The following is a 15,624-nucleotide window of genomic DNA, read 5'->3' on the forward strand; positions in this document are numbered from 1 at the left end:
GGCTTGGGGCCTCCGGTCATTCTCTGCTCCAGCCGCTCCCCGGGGCGGGCTCCTGCGCTCCAGGGCGCAGCCTGGCGGGTAGCTGAGCCTTGGTAGCAGCGGCACAGGCGGCGCGACTCTGGTCTTCGGGGGAGGGGAGGTGGGGCTGGACCGGGTGCGGGCCAGGTACTAACAACGGAACCTCTAGTCTACTGGAGTCCGTCTCCACTTCTCTGGAGAGTGGGGGCCCTGGAAGCCGAAGTGTGGGAGGCACTGCCGGAACCCAGAGCCGGGAAGCGAGCGCTCCCGCCCCTTAGCCTCGTGGCCGGACTAGGTGACGGTGACGGTGGCGGTGGCAGTGCCAGTGGCCACGTCTCCTCCTGCCCGTGGTATCAAAGAGCAGGCCGTGCCAGGCTGGCCGAGTCAGAGAGAATATTCGTGTCCCCAAACCCTGGAGAAGCAGGAGGAGGAATGTGTGTATTCGGTCCTCTATTTGGTACAGTGGGTTCTCCAGAAGTCAAAACGAATGCCCATCTAGCTCCCTGGGGCTGAGACTGAGGCTGGGGCTCAGGCGGCAAAGGGCTGAATGGAGTGGGAGGGATAAGATAGGCAGGAAAGAAGAATCCCACGGGCGTTCCCCTGGTCTCTCCAATCTGCTAGCTGGCCTTCAGTACCACGCTGTGGACCAACTCAGCAGCAGCAACTTGAAAGAAACAGGTGGCTGTTTCCAAACAGCACAGGACAGGACATCCTAGGAAACTATAGAGTGAAACCTCCACGCAGGACTGTGGCTTCATGGTCCCAGCTAAAAGGGTTTTAAGCAGCACCAGAAAGAAGACACCCTCTCTAGTCTTTCAGAATCCATCTAAACACTTGGGAAATTCTTCCATCCACCTAACCTAAGTTCTTCCTGCATTTTAAGCAAGCCCATTTGGCCTTTTAGAGTCGTAGATTGGTGGAAAGATGGGGAAAGTAGAAAAAGGAATCACACACAACTGTGTGACCTTGGGCCAGTCTTTTTTTTTTTTTTTTTTTTTTAACTCTCTCTCTGGGTCTCTCTCTGCCTCTACACAACAAGGCAATTAGACTGGATGAACTCTGTAAGGTTCTGTTCAACTTTCAATCTAGGGATTGAACCAAGCAATCTAGTCCAAAAAATCCAATAAAAAGGAGATGGACATTGTGAAGTTACTTCTGTTTTCAACAAACAATTACTAAAGCAGACTAGCCCAGTGGCAAGAATGCTGGGTTTAGGGTTAGCAGACCTGACTTTGAATCTCAGGCTCTGCCACTTAGACTTCTGTGACCTTGGGTAAATAACAATTTCTCTGGGCCTCAATTTCCCCCTCTGCATAATGAGGAAATTGAACTAAATGCCCTCTTGGGTTCTTCTCAATTCTAAATCTCTCATGAATCAACATGACAGGAGTGTTCAAGGCACTTTTAAGGATGAGTTGGAGCTGTCAGTTCCAGCTTCTTCTGAATTCTTTGAAACTATTTTCTCATCTCTAATCCTGTCATCTCCTACTCTTCTCCACCTACTTCTTTCTCAGTTCCTCCTCCCTTTCCTATCTCCCCTCCCCCACAACTAACATATTAAGAATGTACTTGGAAACTGCCAGACCTAAATGGAGTCTTCAGGTAATACTAAGTGTGAAATCAATAGTCCCTCAAAGACTTGGATAAACAGCAAAGCATGTAGGATCCGGAGCTTCTCCCCCTCCTTCCTCTCTTTTGGAAAAATAGCATTCCTTTTATGAAATTGCTCAGCTCCTGAACACCTACTCCTGTAATCCAGAAAAGACACCCACGTCACTACCTACCATGAGCACCTGAGATCTAAAGACATAAAATATCCTCATTTTCCTCATATTTTTCAAATACTTTCATGACAAAAACAAATCCCTAAAGCTACAGCTTCCACCACAAACAGGAAGTTACATAGGATCCCTTATTTAGAACAGAGAAAGGACCTTAGAGATAATCCAATCCTCTCATTGTACAGATGAGGAAACCCAAGACCCAGAGAAATGAAGTGATTAGTCCAAGGCCAATAGTATCCAGAATTCAAACTCAGATCATGGTTTGACCACAAGTCTTAGGCAGCTAGGTGGCACAATAGATAGAGTGCTGGACCTGGAGACAGGAAGACCTAAGTTCAAGTCTAGCCTCAGACACTTGTGAGCTGGAACAAGACACTTTGCCTCTGTCTCAGTTTCCTCTTCTGAAAAATGGAAATAACACTTACTCAGAGCAATGCTCTGAGGATCAAATGAGATAATATTTGTAATGGTCTTTAGCACAATGCCTGCTACATTGTAGTTGCTATATAAATACTCACTCCAGTCTAGGTCCTGTAAATAATGGTTTGGCTCACTTTTCTCTGTATTGTGTATGTCAAGTAGTAATATACAATTGAACCCCAGCATATGATTCCCACTGCTAATAAGAAAATGGTTAGTTCTTTAGATAAGCTAAATTAATTGGTATGCTTATGGCAACATCCCAGTTTCAATAAGCTTTTATGAAATACCTCCTTTGTGCCAGACATTGTGCTAAGTACTTTACAAATATTATCTCATTTGGGATTATAATTTGGATTGTCTTTACAATATCAGGGACTGTGGGGGAAAGAAGCCCCACAGAAAATCAAAACTGAATATGACCTCCATAGAGTCTAGAAAGAAGCTAAATTGGCCATTCCTCCTCATAATTAAGATTGATATATCCCAGGCATTCTTGGAGTTTTTTATGCTTGCTGTTCATTGGACAGCTCTGAGTTGAGGTTAGTACGATGACAAAACAAAACAATAAAAAGACAATAGTGAATTGCTTTTCTGGGCCTTACCTAGTCAAGAGGTCTATCCTGTCTCTGCCAGAGACCCTTGTCCTAGGTCCCAAGAACGAGATTCTGGAAAAAGGAACATTTGGAGATATGAATGTCCATGCAGGTCAGACCTCTTTGAAAGCTTGTTTCAGAATACTTCATTTTCCCTGTGATCACTGGACTGATAATTTTTGTTAGTTCCCAGCAGCTAGATCATTCTTATCTCATAAAGACACATCTAAGAAGATGTGCCCACAGCCAACAAGAAGTTTCTGCCAGTCTGCAATGTTGACAGTATCATGAATAAAAACATGAATCAGAGTATTAGGGGAGAGGGAAGAGGAAAGGTAAAAGGAAAGGAGACCCACTTGAGCTTTTTTCTTCGTATTTAACATGGTTTGTGGTAACATGTTTCAAAAATAATGGATTTAAAGCTTTAAACCCAAGCTTATTTTTATCATTTAAAATTTACTATTCAGAAATATTGCAAGAGTTAGCAAATGAAGCACCTAATCCTCTCATCACTATGAGGCTTTTAAGGATTTTTAGGCAACTTACCAATAGTAGGTTCCATTCTTGGGTTATTTGCCACCAGTAGATAGTCATTCTCAAGAAGAACCTACTATTTTATATATTTAAGGCTCTGGGCAATCTATCAGGGTAATTATGATGAATAACTCCACTAAGGAATGGACTCAGGTCAGAGGTGGTATAGAGAGTGGAGGAGATGGGGGAAAGGGGAGGCAGGGGAGAGAATCACATCCTTCAGGATACTTTTCCCAATAGTTTCTAGGTTTCCATTAATTGATGGCCTCGTGTAATGATCTGATGTGAGAGTATAAAATTTCTGTGTAATGGACAGGTCACATAGCCCAGGCAGATGCTTGGGCTTTTCCCAGTTCTGTAGACAGACTCAGATCCTGTCAGTTAAGATTTCCTGAATTGTCTTTGTACTACACCCAACCCTCACTTCAGATTAGCTTATTTCTCCAGAAATCTTGCCTTATACTCTTTGGCATGACACCTAGCACAATGATGGGCAGGTAAGAGATATCATTATCATGTGTTGATTAAGTACTTACTATGTGTCAGTAACAATGCTGGGTACTAGAAAGATAAACACAAAGAAATAATCCCTACTCACAATGAGTTTACATGCTAATGGAGGAAGTAACAAGTACATATATAGATATAGATACAGCATAGGTATAAAAGAGTAAATACAAATATATACAAAGTAGATAAATACAAGACAGGGAGAGAGGATACTAGAAGTTGAAGGAAGGAGGAGAGGTTTCATGCAGAAAAAGTTGCAATTTCAAGGAAGAAAGGAACTTTATGATATAGAGGTATAGAATAGTACATTCCAAGAAAGTGGGACAGCCACATGGCAGAGATGGAGGGTTGTGTGCAAGGGATAAAGAGAAAGCTAACTTGTTTGGATTGTGTGGTAGAGAGTAATGTCCAGTGCATCTGGAAAGATAGGCTATAGGCAAGTTGTGAAGGACTTTAAAATCGAAACAGAAATTTATACTGATTCCAGAAATAATAGTAAATCACTGGAGTTAATCAAAGAGGAACCTGATGTGGTCAGATCTGCATTTAAGGAAAACGACTTTGATAGTAGTATGTAACATGAAGTAGGATAGGAAGAAACTTAAATCTGGAGACTATGAGGTAGTTGCAATAATCTAGTTGAGGAGTGATGAGGATCTGAAAAAAGATGGCAACCTTATGAGTATGGGAAAGGGACCATATGTGAGAGATAGCACAGGGGCAGAAATGGCAAGATTTGACAATTGGTTGGAGATGTAGGCTGGAGGAGAGTGAGGAATGAAGTTGATAATGAGAAAGAGATGTTTAATAAATATTTAAGTGACTCTCATCATCAATAGCCATAACATTTAGCACAGAGGATGCCATTCAAGGGAAGGACCTTGGAGGTCATTTAAGCCCAGTCACACAATTTTACAGAGGAAGCCCAAAGATGAAGTGATTTGTCTTGTACATATCCCTATACTTCAATCTTATCAGTGTGAGATTTTCCCTAACAACCCAAATTATACTTCCATGCTTTGGTAGATAGCATTGAGTTATTCCCCGCCCCCCCATTCACCTTGCATTCAAACCCTCTGGGGTTGAGTTTCTAACTTAATTATGCCGGTTCTTGGATAATAGACATATCATCATATCATTGCAAGAAAAGCTCAAGCCCTTTCCAGCTTGATGGATCCTAAAAGAGATCCTTCAGAACCCAAGATCCCCATATTGAGTTTTAATAGAGGTCAGTGCCCAAAACAAACACAGGATTAAAAAGGATTTTAAATGTCACCTAGCCTAACCTCTTCATTTTAAAAATCAGGAAATTGAATCCTGAAGAAGTCAATTAATTTGCCAAGTTTCACTTGAAGTGTGGATTTTCAAATACAGTATTCTTTGGACTGTACCACATAGTCTCTAGCTAAGAAATGTTTGTGAGACTTCACTGGATTTGCATAAGGCACTTAAAAGAAAATTAATGATTGGACAAAGGCTATACATACAAGTAACAGAGCCTAGATTCAAACATCCAGATCTCTTTCATGTACCTACTATATGCTGGGTACTGTGCTAAATGCCAGAGATCCAAATATAAGCATGAAACATCAGCCAGGAAAAAGAGGGGGACTCTACTTTCTGTGTCATCTGATCCCCACAGAGAAAGTAATAGTCAAAAGCAAAGGCAGAAAAGAAAAAAAATTGAGTATCATGATTGATCAATAATTAATGCAAAGGGGGCAGCTGGGTAGCTCAGTGGATTGAGAGTCAGGCCTAGAGACGAGAGGTCCTGGGTTCAAAGCTGGCCTCAGACTCTTCCCAGCTGTGTGACCTTGGGCAAGTCACTTGACCCCCATTGCCCACCCTTACCATTCTTCCACCTATGAACCAATACACAGAAGTTAAGGGTTTAAAAAAATAATTAATGCAAAGCCCTCTTATTCTCTTTAGGCCAGGTGCTATCAATGCAGGTGCAGCAACAGTCTCAGTTCTGGTTCCCCAACACTAAGCAAACAGCCAACTCTTTAGTTCTAAAGTAACTGTTCTAGAGAAATACTGGTCTAGAAGGGGGCTGCCTCTGTTCCTCTGCCATCATCAGTCCTTTAAGGTCTGCAAAGTGCTTTACATATGTCAACTCATTTGTTCTTCATTTATAAACATGTGGACCACCCTGGCGAACAATAAAGCATCTAACGATATAAAAAGATTGAAGGAGAAGGTGTGGATAAGGTCCTGCCAACTCATACATCAAATAAATTCAATGCATATTTACAAAATCCTCCTGACTCTGGGCCAGTGGCATGCTGGGTATAAAGAAAAAGAATCATAGACTCTCTGATTGGGAAGAGAACATTTATTGCAACCTCAGTTGGACACAGAAATTTCCTTTACAGCATCTTTGATGGAGAGAACAACCTAAACCTTAATGTTCGGGTTAATTGAAGTCCTAGGCTAATAGTAAGTGGTCAGTTGGACCAAAACATATCACTCATTTTCTGTTTGAACATGTCCAGTGATGAAGATCTCACTGTCCCAGGGGGCAGTCTTTCCATTGTTGGACATTTTCCAATATTAGAAACTTCTTCTATACAGCATGTTGAAATCTCTCCCTGAAGCCTGGTCCTAGTTCTGCTAATGGAACTCCAGGGTAAATCTAATCTCACTTCTATATTTAAGGACTCCATATACAGAGACCACACAGTCTCTCCAGCTAAGAAATGTCTGTGGGGTTTAATTGGATTCACATAAGGCACTAAAAAAGAAAACAGAAATGATTGGACAAAGGCCATACACATAAGAAGTGACAGAGCTTAGATTCAAACCCATTCATGGACCTACTATGTGCTGGGTACTATGCTAAAGACCAGTGTCCCAAATGTAAGTATGAAACAACAGCCAGGAAAAAAAGAGGGACTCCACTCTCTGTGTCATCTGAGCCCCCGAAAGAAAGCAATAAGTGAAAAGCAAGTGCATAAAAGAAAAAAATATGAATATCACAAAACAACAATCATGTCCTGCTTCTAAATCTTCTTGTCCGGGCAAAATGCCTCCAATTCTCTCAACTGTTTTTCTGTATGGTGTGATTTCTAGGTCCCAAGTCACTCTCCCCAAGCACGAAAGTAGTAGGAAATCCATGATTAGGAAAGGCTGCTCCTGGATGAGACAAACTCTGAAATCACTGCTCCCTGAGCTATAGGGTAGGGAGGAGGGCTGTAACTAGCTACAAAGGGAAGGGACTTCATTCTTTTATTTTTCTAGTATATTTTCTAACTTGCTCTTAAAATGTAGCAGATAGAACTGAATAAAATACCCAAAATGTGCTCTGACCAGTGTTCAATACAGTAAGATTATCACCTGTCCTTTTTTAGATTCCATACTTCTGCCAACACAGTCTAATTTTGTCTTGGACCAGACTGGGTGCATGCCCAAGCACAGTCAGCTTTGAGAAGAGAGATCATGCTGGAGGCTTCTGAAAAACAATAGAGAAAGTGAACATCTCTTTAAAGCAAGTCTTTTCTACAACTTTCCTTGCACTGAAGTTTTAGTCAAGGTCAAGGAATGGTTTAGAACTATAGGCCATATAGAGCAACTGGATCCAAAATTGCAGAGGAGATAAGCAGGTCAGAGTTTCCTCCTCTGTACATACAATTGGGTAGTTGGACAAGTTGGTCTTTTGTTGTTATTCAGTCATTTCTCAGTCATGCTAGACTCTTCATGACTCCATTTGGGATTTTCCTGGCAAAGGTACTGGAGTGGTTTGCCATTTCCTTCTCCAGCTCATTTTATAGATGAGGAAACTGAGACAAACAGGGTAAAGTTACTTGTCTAGGGCCATACAGTTAGGAAGGCCAGATTTGAACTCATGAAAATCTTCCTGACTCCAGGCTGGCACTCTATCCACTGCCCCACCTGGCTTCCCAATTGGTCATTGTTGTTGTTCAGTAGTTTTTGAGTGCTCCTGATCCCATTTGTGGTTTTCTTGGCAAAGATACTAGACTGGTTTACCATTTCCTCCATTTGCCATTTCCTTCTCCAGGTTGGTATTTAAGGTTCAGTAGTTGAAATCCTTTCAGCAAGATCTTAATCCTGTTTAAAAGTTAAATCTCAGGCTACCTAGGCTCAGTGGATAAAGTTCCAAGCCTGGAGACAGGAGGTCCTGGGTTCAAATTTGACCTCAGGTACTTCCTAGCGGTGTGACCTCAGACAAGTCTCTTAACCTCAGCCCTTACTACTCTTCTGCCTTGGACTCAATACTTAGTATTGATTCTGAGAAAGTAAGAGTTACAAAAATACAGTTAAATTACTAGGCTCATCATGTCTTCCACAATGCAATATAGTGAATAAGCTTAGAATCAGAGGGTTCAAATTCTATCTCAACCAGTAACTGTACTACCTGAGAGATGTAATAGATCTTTTCAACCCTAAAGTTGAAAAAACTTGGTTTCAAATCCCACCTTGGATGCCTTCCTGGACATAGGACTGTGGTATAGTCATTGTACCTCTTTTGAGATTAAGTTTCCTAATCTGTAAAATGGGAGTCATCATATCTGTGGTACCTACTTCAAAGAGCTGTTTTGAGGGTCAAATCAACTAGTGTACATAAAGTGCTTTACAAATTTTTAAAAAGCCAAAAATATCAGCTGAGAGTAGCTTAGCTTGGTCTTAGTCATAAGAAGGCTGGCTATAGAGTTAGGTTCAAGTCCTGCCTCTGACACATTCTAGTTATATGACCACAGACAAGACACTTCCCTCAGTGCCCGTTAATGCTTGCCCTTGTTCAAGAACAGGGGGATGTTGTGTCCAAGCCTCAGTGCTTACCTTATATATAGGCTTTTCTTTTTTTTTAAGTCTTACTGTCTTTCTCAGAATCAATACTAAGTATCACTTTTAAGGCAGAAGAGCCATAAGGGCTAGGTAAATTGAGATAGGTGACTTGCCCAGGGTCACACAGCTAGGAAGTGTATGAGTCCAGATTTAAACCGAGGAACTCCTGACTCCAGGCCTGATGCTCTATCTTTTGAGCCACCTAGCTGTCTGTGAACTTGTGTTTTAAAAATATTTTATAACTGTATTTTGAGATAGTTGATTGCCTTTGCAATCTTATTTGTTTTCTTTTATGCATTTAAGAACATTTTTTTCTGAAGAAGGTCCTTAGGCTTTGTCAGACTACCAAAGGGATTCATAACACAAAAGGAGCTAAGAACTCTTGCCTTATACTAAAGATTTGAAGCTTTTATTCAGAAGGAAGGCAGGAAGGAAGGAAGGAAGGAAGGAAGGAAGGAAGGAAGGAAAAAAGGAAGAAACAAAGGAAAGAAGGAAATGTTAAGGGAGAAACCAGGGAAAGGTGCCTTAAATAGTAAATATGGGTCCAGGTGGGTGTGTGGGAGACAGGAATGACAGGAAGGGGCCCAACATGTAGGGAGACTGGGTTATAATGACTGTTTGGATGTCTGTAACAGAAATGGCTGTTGGCCTCCAACTGCCACCCAGCATCAACAAGACAGAGCCTATGGAAGCTGATAAGTAAAGGCAAGAGTTTAATAACACATTTTAATCAGGGACAAACTAAGGTAAAGAATGGGAATAGGGTTTTTCTACAACAACAGACTAAGGGCAAACCACAGGTTCAAGGGAAAGGGACTTAACTACACTCTTCTAAGATCTAAGCAAGACAGGGCCCAAAGAAAGCAGTACTGGAGTCACAAGGGGAAAGTTCCTCCCAACCTGATTCCAGCCAGGTTTGGTCAGCTTAGCTGAGGACCTGAGGATGGCTTTACTTGGGATCTCATGGCTAATCCAGGGATGGTTTCAGGATGCCAGGAGTCAACTCCACCAGAACAGATGATCCGAGGTATCCAGGTAGGGAGAGAAAGTTTGCAATGCTGTCCACCAGATCATAAACCACTCCCTCCTTGGTGCTGCTCTGCAGGTCTGATGTCCTCTGCTCTAAGCCTTCACCACTCTCCAGGATCCATCAGGGTGCAACTCCACAAACTCTGAGGTCTCCCAGGGAATCAGTTACTGCCTGTCCCAACCACCATGGAGTCCTTCTCAGGCACAAGCCACTTCCTGCTTCCCCATTCCATGTGAAATTCTCCAGCCCTTCCTGCTAGGTCCACCTAAACTATATATAAACTTAATACCTAAGTAATCCTCACAACAAAAGGAAGGAGGGAGGGAAGGAAGAAGAGTTTTGTTTTTTTTTTTCTTTTATGATATCAGGCAACTCTCTTGGGAAAAGGACCTTTTTTTTTTTTTTTGGTTCTCACTGAAAAAAAAAAAAGACTTAATTCTTACTCTCCAAGGATGCTATAATATAAATTCCTTGGCACCTCCCTCTGGAAAAAGGGACCTGAGTTCATATCTTTACTTAGTCACTTATTAGGTGTGTCACCTAGAGCAAATTACTTAGCCTGTCTGGGACTCAGTTTCCTCACCTGTAAAATGGGGATATTATACCAACTCAGCTCTCAGGCCCCTTCAGGCTAAGGGGCTCTAAGGCCCCTCTAGCTTTAAAACTATGAGTCTGTGTCTCTCATAGTAGCCCCTCCCTTTGAGACTGAATTGTTGCCTCTCCAATGAAATTATCATCTAGTAGAGAAGTCCTCTTCAAAAAGAACCAATCTTAAGGTCATGGAATTTAGAGGAAGAAGGAACCTTAGAGATAATTTAAAGTTGAGCCTCATCATTTTATGGAGAAGGAAAGTGAGATGATGGTGAGGTAATGATGACTTGCAAAGTCACCACTCAATCATTAACAGAGTTGGGGTTCATCCGTCTGTCTCCAAAACCAATGATGCTCTTTCCACTACTCTAAACTGTGTCTTTTTGTTGTTGTTATTAAAGTAAAATACACAATAAGATACATAAGACCTAAGGTCTGGCAATTCTGTGATATTGTTACATTTTCTAAGGTAGGTGATATTTTTATCCCCATTTTACAGATGAGGAAATGGAAGCAGAGATTAAGTGACTTGCCCAAGGTCACATTGCTAATAAGTGTCCAAGGTTAGATTTGAGCTCAGTTCTTCTTGACCCTAGGTCCAGTGTTCTGGGCATGATGGCATAACCTAATTACTTCTATTTTTCTTCTATGAACTCAGTTCTGTAAAATGAGGGCTGAAATAGATGACCTCCAGGCTTTCCTCCAGCTCTAAGTCTCTCACTAGGTCCTTTGAATGCAGGCTACATTTTTTTCAAACTGGACTATTTACAGTTTTCCACAAATACTCTCTGACTTTTCCATTTCCATGCCTTTGCTCACACCACTCCTTACTTCTGGCATGCTTTACCCCAAATCTCTACCTTTAAAAGTCTATCCAGTCTCTAAAGTTTAACTCAACTGCTACTATGACTTGGAAGCCTTTTTAGCCGTTTAAAAGGTCTCCCTCTTATGGCCTAATCCTCTTTTAATACATTTACCATAGTCCTAGTCATTTGCACTGTGTGTGTGTGTGTGTGTGTGTGTGTGTGTGTGTGTGTGTGTGTGTACGTGTGTGTATCCCTCTTACCTCCCTTCCAAGAATTAAAATTCCATGAAGTTTTGTTTTTTTTTAATTTTTTTTATCTTTGTATGTTTCCCAGATCTGGGGCAGTTAGGTGACTCAGTGATAGTATTGAGGATGGAGTTAGGAAGACTCATCTTCCTGAATTCAAATCTAGCCTCAGACACTTATTAATTGTGTGACCCTGGGCAAATTACTTTAACCCCTTTTTGTTTCCTCATCTGTCAAATGAGCTAAAAATGAGCTAGAGAAGGAAATGGTGAACCACTCTAGAATCTTTGCCAAGAAAATCCCAAATGGGATCACAAAGAGTCAGATACAACTGAAATCACTGAACAATAACCACAAAATGTTTCCCTAGTCAAGTACTAAAATTGTGCATGGAGGAGGTGTTTTTTATTTTATTTTATTTTGAGTATTTTCCCCTAGTTACATATTTCATGTTCTTTCCCTCTCCCCCAAATGCCCCTAACCCCCTTTAGCTGATGCACAATTCCACTGGGTTTTACATGTATCATTGATCAAGTCCTAATTCCATATCTACCTCCCCAATAATATCCCCATCAGCCCATGTGTTCAAGCAGTTGTTTTTCTTCTGTGTTTTTGGAGGAGGTGTTTTTAAAAAACCTTTTGTTGAATACATTGCCACACAATATTATAGACAGACCTCTGGATCCAGAGTCAGGAGATCTCCATTCAAATGATTCTGGGTAAGTAGACTTCTCAGAATATCAGTTTCTCTATAAAATGGGGCTAAGAATACACTACATACATCACAGAATCATTATAGAAAAAGTATTTGGCATATGTCAAGGCACTAAAGAATTGCAAGCTTATTATTGCTCTCCTACCAGAAGAGTATTATTCTGTTACTGCCTTTCTTTTCTTTAATCCTTACACTGTTCAGGAGCTTCTCTGGGTGCCCATGTAGCATTAGCCAATGGCAGATTGTAAGGATTGGTGTTACTTATTGAGCCAGCAAATGGGTGTAAGAATACATTGAACAGTGGGCTTCATTGCTTCTGGGGCAATACACCTTCAGGCTAGATCCTATTTCACATCCTAATTGTGATCTGTCATGGTTTCTATTTAATGTTTCACTAACAGCCATTTGGAAATTCTGCCTTTGGGAATCGAATGAAGCAGCTTAATGCTCTTAACAGGATGGAATGTTACTGGGCGATCCCATAGTTGTCTATATTTCCACACCCAGGAGGTCTGTAAACCAGAAGGAAGGCTGAACTGACCTTGATGACTCCCTTGGAGCTGGTGTGATAAATGATTGCTTTAGTGAAATTTTTCTGATTCTGGAAGGCAGCAAATTTAGGGTAAGCTGTGGACCTCACTCGACATACTTTTGTCTTCCCTGGGTTCAGGAGGTTAAGGATGATGGCCACAGAGGTTGAGGATTCTCGAACGTTTTCTGACAACTGAATTTTACCAAGTCTGGACATCAGTACAGGGATTTTTCTCTCTCTCTCTCAGTACAGATATCCTCAGCAGGGAGAAGTGGCAAGGCAGATTGAATTACTACCAGTCAATCAACAGGAATTTATCGAGCTCCTACTTTATGCTCAATACTGTGAAAGATGTCAGGCAGTTCGTGTTGTACATGGGAAGAACATCAGGTCTGGGGACCAAAGACCTAGGTTTGAATTCTAATAATAGTTAGCATTTGTGACACATTTAAAGTTCGAAGTGTTTTTACATATGTTATCTCGTGGTCGTGAAGTAGGTTCTAGGATCATCCTCATTTTACAGGTTGAGGAAACTGAGGCTGAGAAGAGGGTGAGTGACTCGCCCAACACTACAGAGCTATTACATGTCTTGGGCAGGATTTGAGCTCAGGTATTCCTTGCTCCCTAAGTGGCACAGTGAATAGAATGCTGGACCTGGAGTCAGGAATTCCATGAGTTCAAATGTGGCCTCGGATATTTACTAGCTGTGTGACCCCCCCCCAATAAGACATTTAACTTTGTTTGCCTCAGTTTCCTTATCTGTAATATACTCTGGAAAAGGAAATGGTAAACCATTCCAGTATCTCTCCCAAGAAAATCCCCAGATCCAATGCTTAAATCAGGCTGCAAATGTAAGATGGATTAGATCAGGAAAATTTCATAAGCTCATAAATTTAATGTTAGAATAGATCTTGAAGATCACCAATCACCCTCATTTTAAAGGCCCAGAAAGATTATGTGATTTGACTAAGGATATACAAAATAAAGGAGCAATTTGAATTCCAGCCTTTGGAATCCAAATGCAGTACTTTCTATGATACCATATTGCCCCCACGTTTGTCTTGACTGAGATGTTGAAAGTTTTGGAATAGGAGAATGTCATGATCAAAGCTGAAAATTGGGAGGATAATGAATTCTTATTATTATTAATAATAATTCCTATTTACATTATGCTTTCTAGATTGCAAAGTGCTTTCCTCACAACTCTGGGAAATAGTTCTAGTTCCTCCAATATTTCAGCAAAGCTGCAATCTCTTTACTGTGGGTTATTCTTTCATTGGTACAGTTTACAACCTATTCATGCCTTCCCATTCAGAGCAGGCTTTTTCCACATCTTTCCATAAATCTACCTCCACCCCCTCAGAGGATCAACCCAACACAATGGAAGGCTTCATCTGGTTCTTTTAATGTTTTATGAATACTCTCTATCTTGGACAGGCACTGCAGACAATGAAGTAAACCTAAAATTGAGGGTGTAGATCCTGTTTTATCACATTGGAAAGAAGGAAAAGTGGATTTTTTTTGTCACATTGGACAAATAATGGGCTCTCCATTTGCTGATTTTCTCATTACATGACTTGCCTGATTTTTTTCTAGTCACACATGTTCACCCTCTCTGAACTCTCTTCCTCAATTCACATTAACACTAGCAATTTGGGTTCCAAGAGGAGTAGCTTCTACTTTTGTGTCCTAGAAGCAATCTTATGGGTGGCTATCATCCTAACACTATAGCTAATGAGTCCCCAGTGGTGTGCTTCCCCTTAATAATCAACCTGTAAACTCAATTAGTTTTCTAGGGAAAATTTTTTTATTCAAATAGAGCAATAAGAACAGTAGTTACAAAGTATTTCTCTCAGAGAGAAACCTGGAGCAAAATCTCCCATAAATACATAGAATCTGCCAGGGTAAGAATAGATATGAACATGTTCAAGGGAACTGAGGCATATATGAGGAGAATACATATGACTAAGGGAACTTACAACTAGAACAGTAAGGGTCTTTCTGTCTTTTTTTTTTAAATGGGACAGTCTTATTTTTTTTAATCTTTATTTTATTCCAATAACAAATTTGCACATAAATTTTCCAAAGTTACATGATTCATGTTGTCTCCTTCCTCTCTTCCCTCCTGGAGTTGATAAGCTCATGGGTAATACATATATTGTCATTCAAAACATATTTCCATATTATGCATTTTTGCTAGAGAATAATCTTATAAAACCAAAACTCCAAGCCATATACCCAAATAAACAAGTGATAAATGATATGTTTTCATCTGCATTTCTACTCCCACAGTTCTTTCTCTAGAGGTGGTAGCATTCTTTTTAATGAGTCCCACAGAATTGTCCGGGATCATTATATTGCTTTTAGTAGCAAAGTCTATCATATTTGATTGTCCCACAGTGTTTTAGTTAGTGTGTACAATGTTCTCCTGGTTCTGTTTATTTCATTCTGCATCAGTTCATGGAGGTCTTTCTAGCTCTTTCTGAAATCATCTTATTCATCATTCCTTATAGCACAACAGTATTCCATCACCATCATATACCACAATTTATTCAGCCATTCCCCAAATGAGGGATCTATTTAGTTTCCAATTCTTTGCCACTACAAAAAGTGCGGTTATAAATATTTTTGTACGAACAGGTCCTTTCAAGGATCTTTCTGTCTTGATCTACTTTTAGGCTAGATTGGTTCCTCGAAGGATGGGACAGTTTAATGGTTGGCTGGTTCAAGCAGATGTTGAGCCACTGAGTTGGCTTATTCTACTGGTATGCTGGGAAAGTTTCTTTGCCCCGGGGTGGCCTGATAGGACAGTCAGGTTCTCAGCTGTTAGGTTGCTGCTGCCTGGGCTAGCTTAGCTAACAGACTCTTCCCAGGGCATAGGATCTCTGCTGGAGAGGAACAATTTGCTAGATTCCCTGGGCTCCCTCTTTAGTGGACTGATTTAGACTCCACCACTTCCAGCTACTGTCTCAGTTGACTGTTACTTGCTCTTTTCAGTTGGAATATTACAGAGCTCTTCAGCTAGGGAAACAACCTT

The 15,624-nt window shown here is 40.9% G+C and overlaps 1 protein-coding gene across 1 annotated transcript in view; it reads left to right on the forward strand.

The window, feature by feature from the left end:
- The first annotated feature begins 2,773 nt into the window (after positions 1–2,773).
- The window catches only part of CACNG4 (calcium voltage-gated channel auxiliary subunit gamma 4), a 129,640-nt gene continuing 116,789 nt past the window's right edge, over positions 2,774–15,624 (forward strand). Inside the window, exon 1 of the mRNA XM_044675160.1 lies at positions 2,774–2,930. Within this exon, the coding sequence (XP_044531095.1) occupies positions 2,774–2,930 (157 nt within the window). The remainder of the gene's footprint in view (positions 2,931–15,624) is intronic.

The sequence above is a fragment of the Gracilinanus agilis genome, chromosome 4 (genome assembly GCF_016433145.1).
Source record: "Gracilinanus agilis isolate LMUSP501 chromosome 4, AgileGrace, whole genome shotgun sequence".
NCBI lineage: Eukaryota > Metazoa > Chordata > Mammalia > Didelphimorphia > Didelphidae > Gracilinanus > Gracilinanus agilis.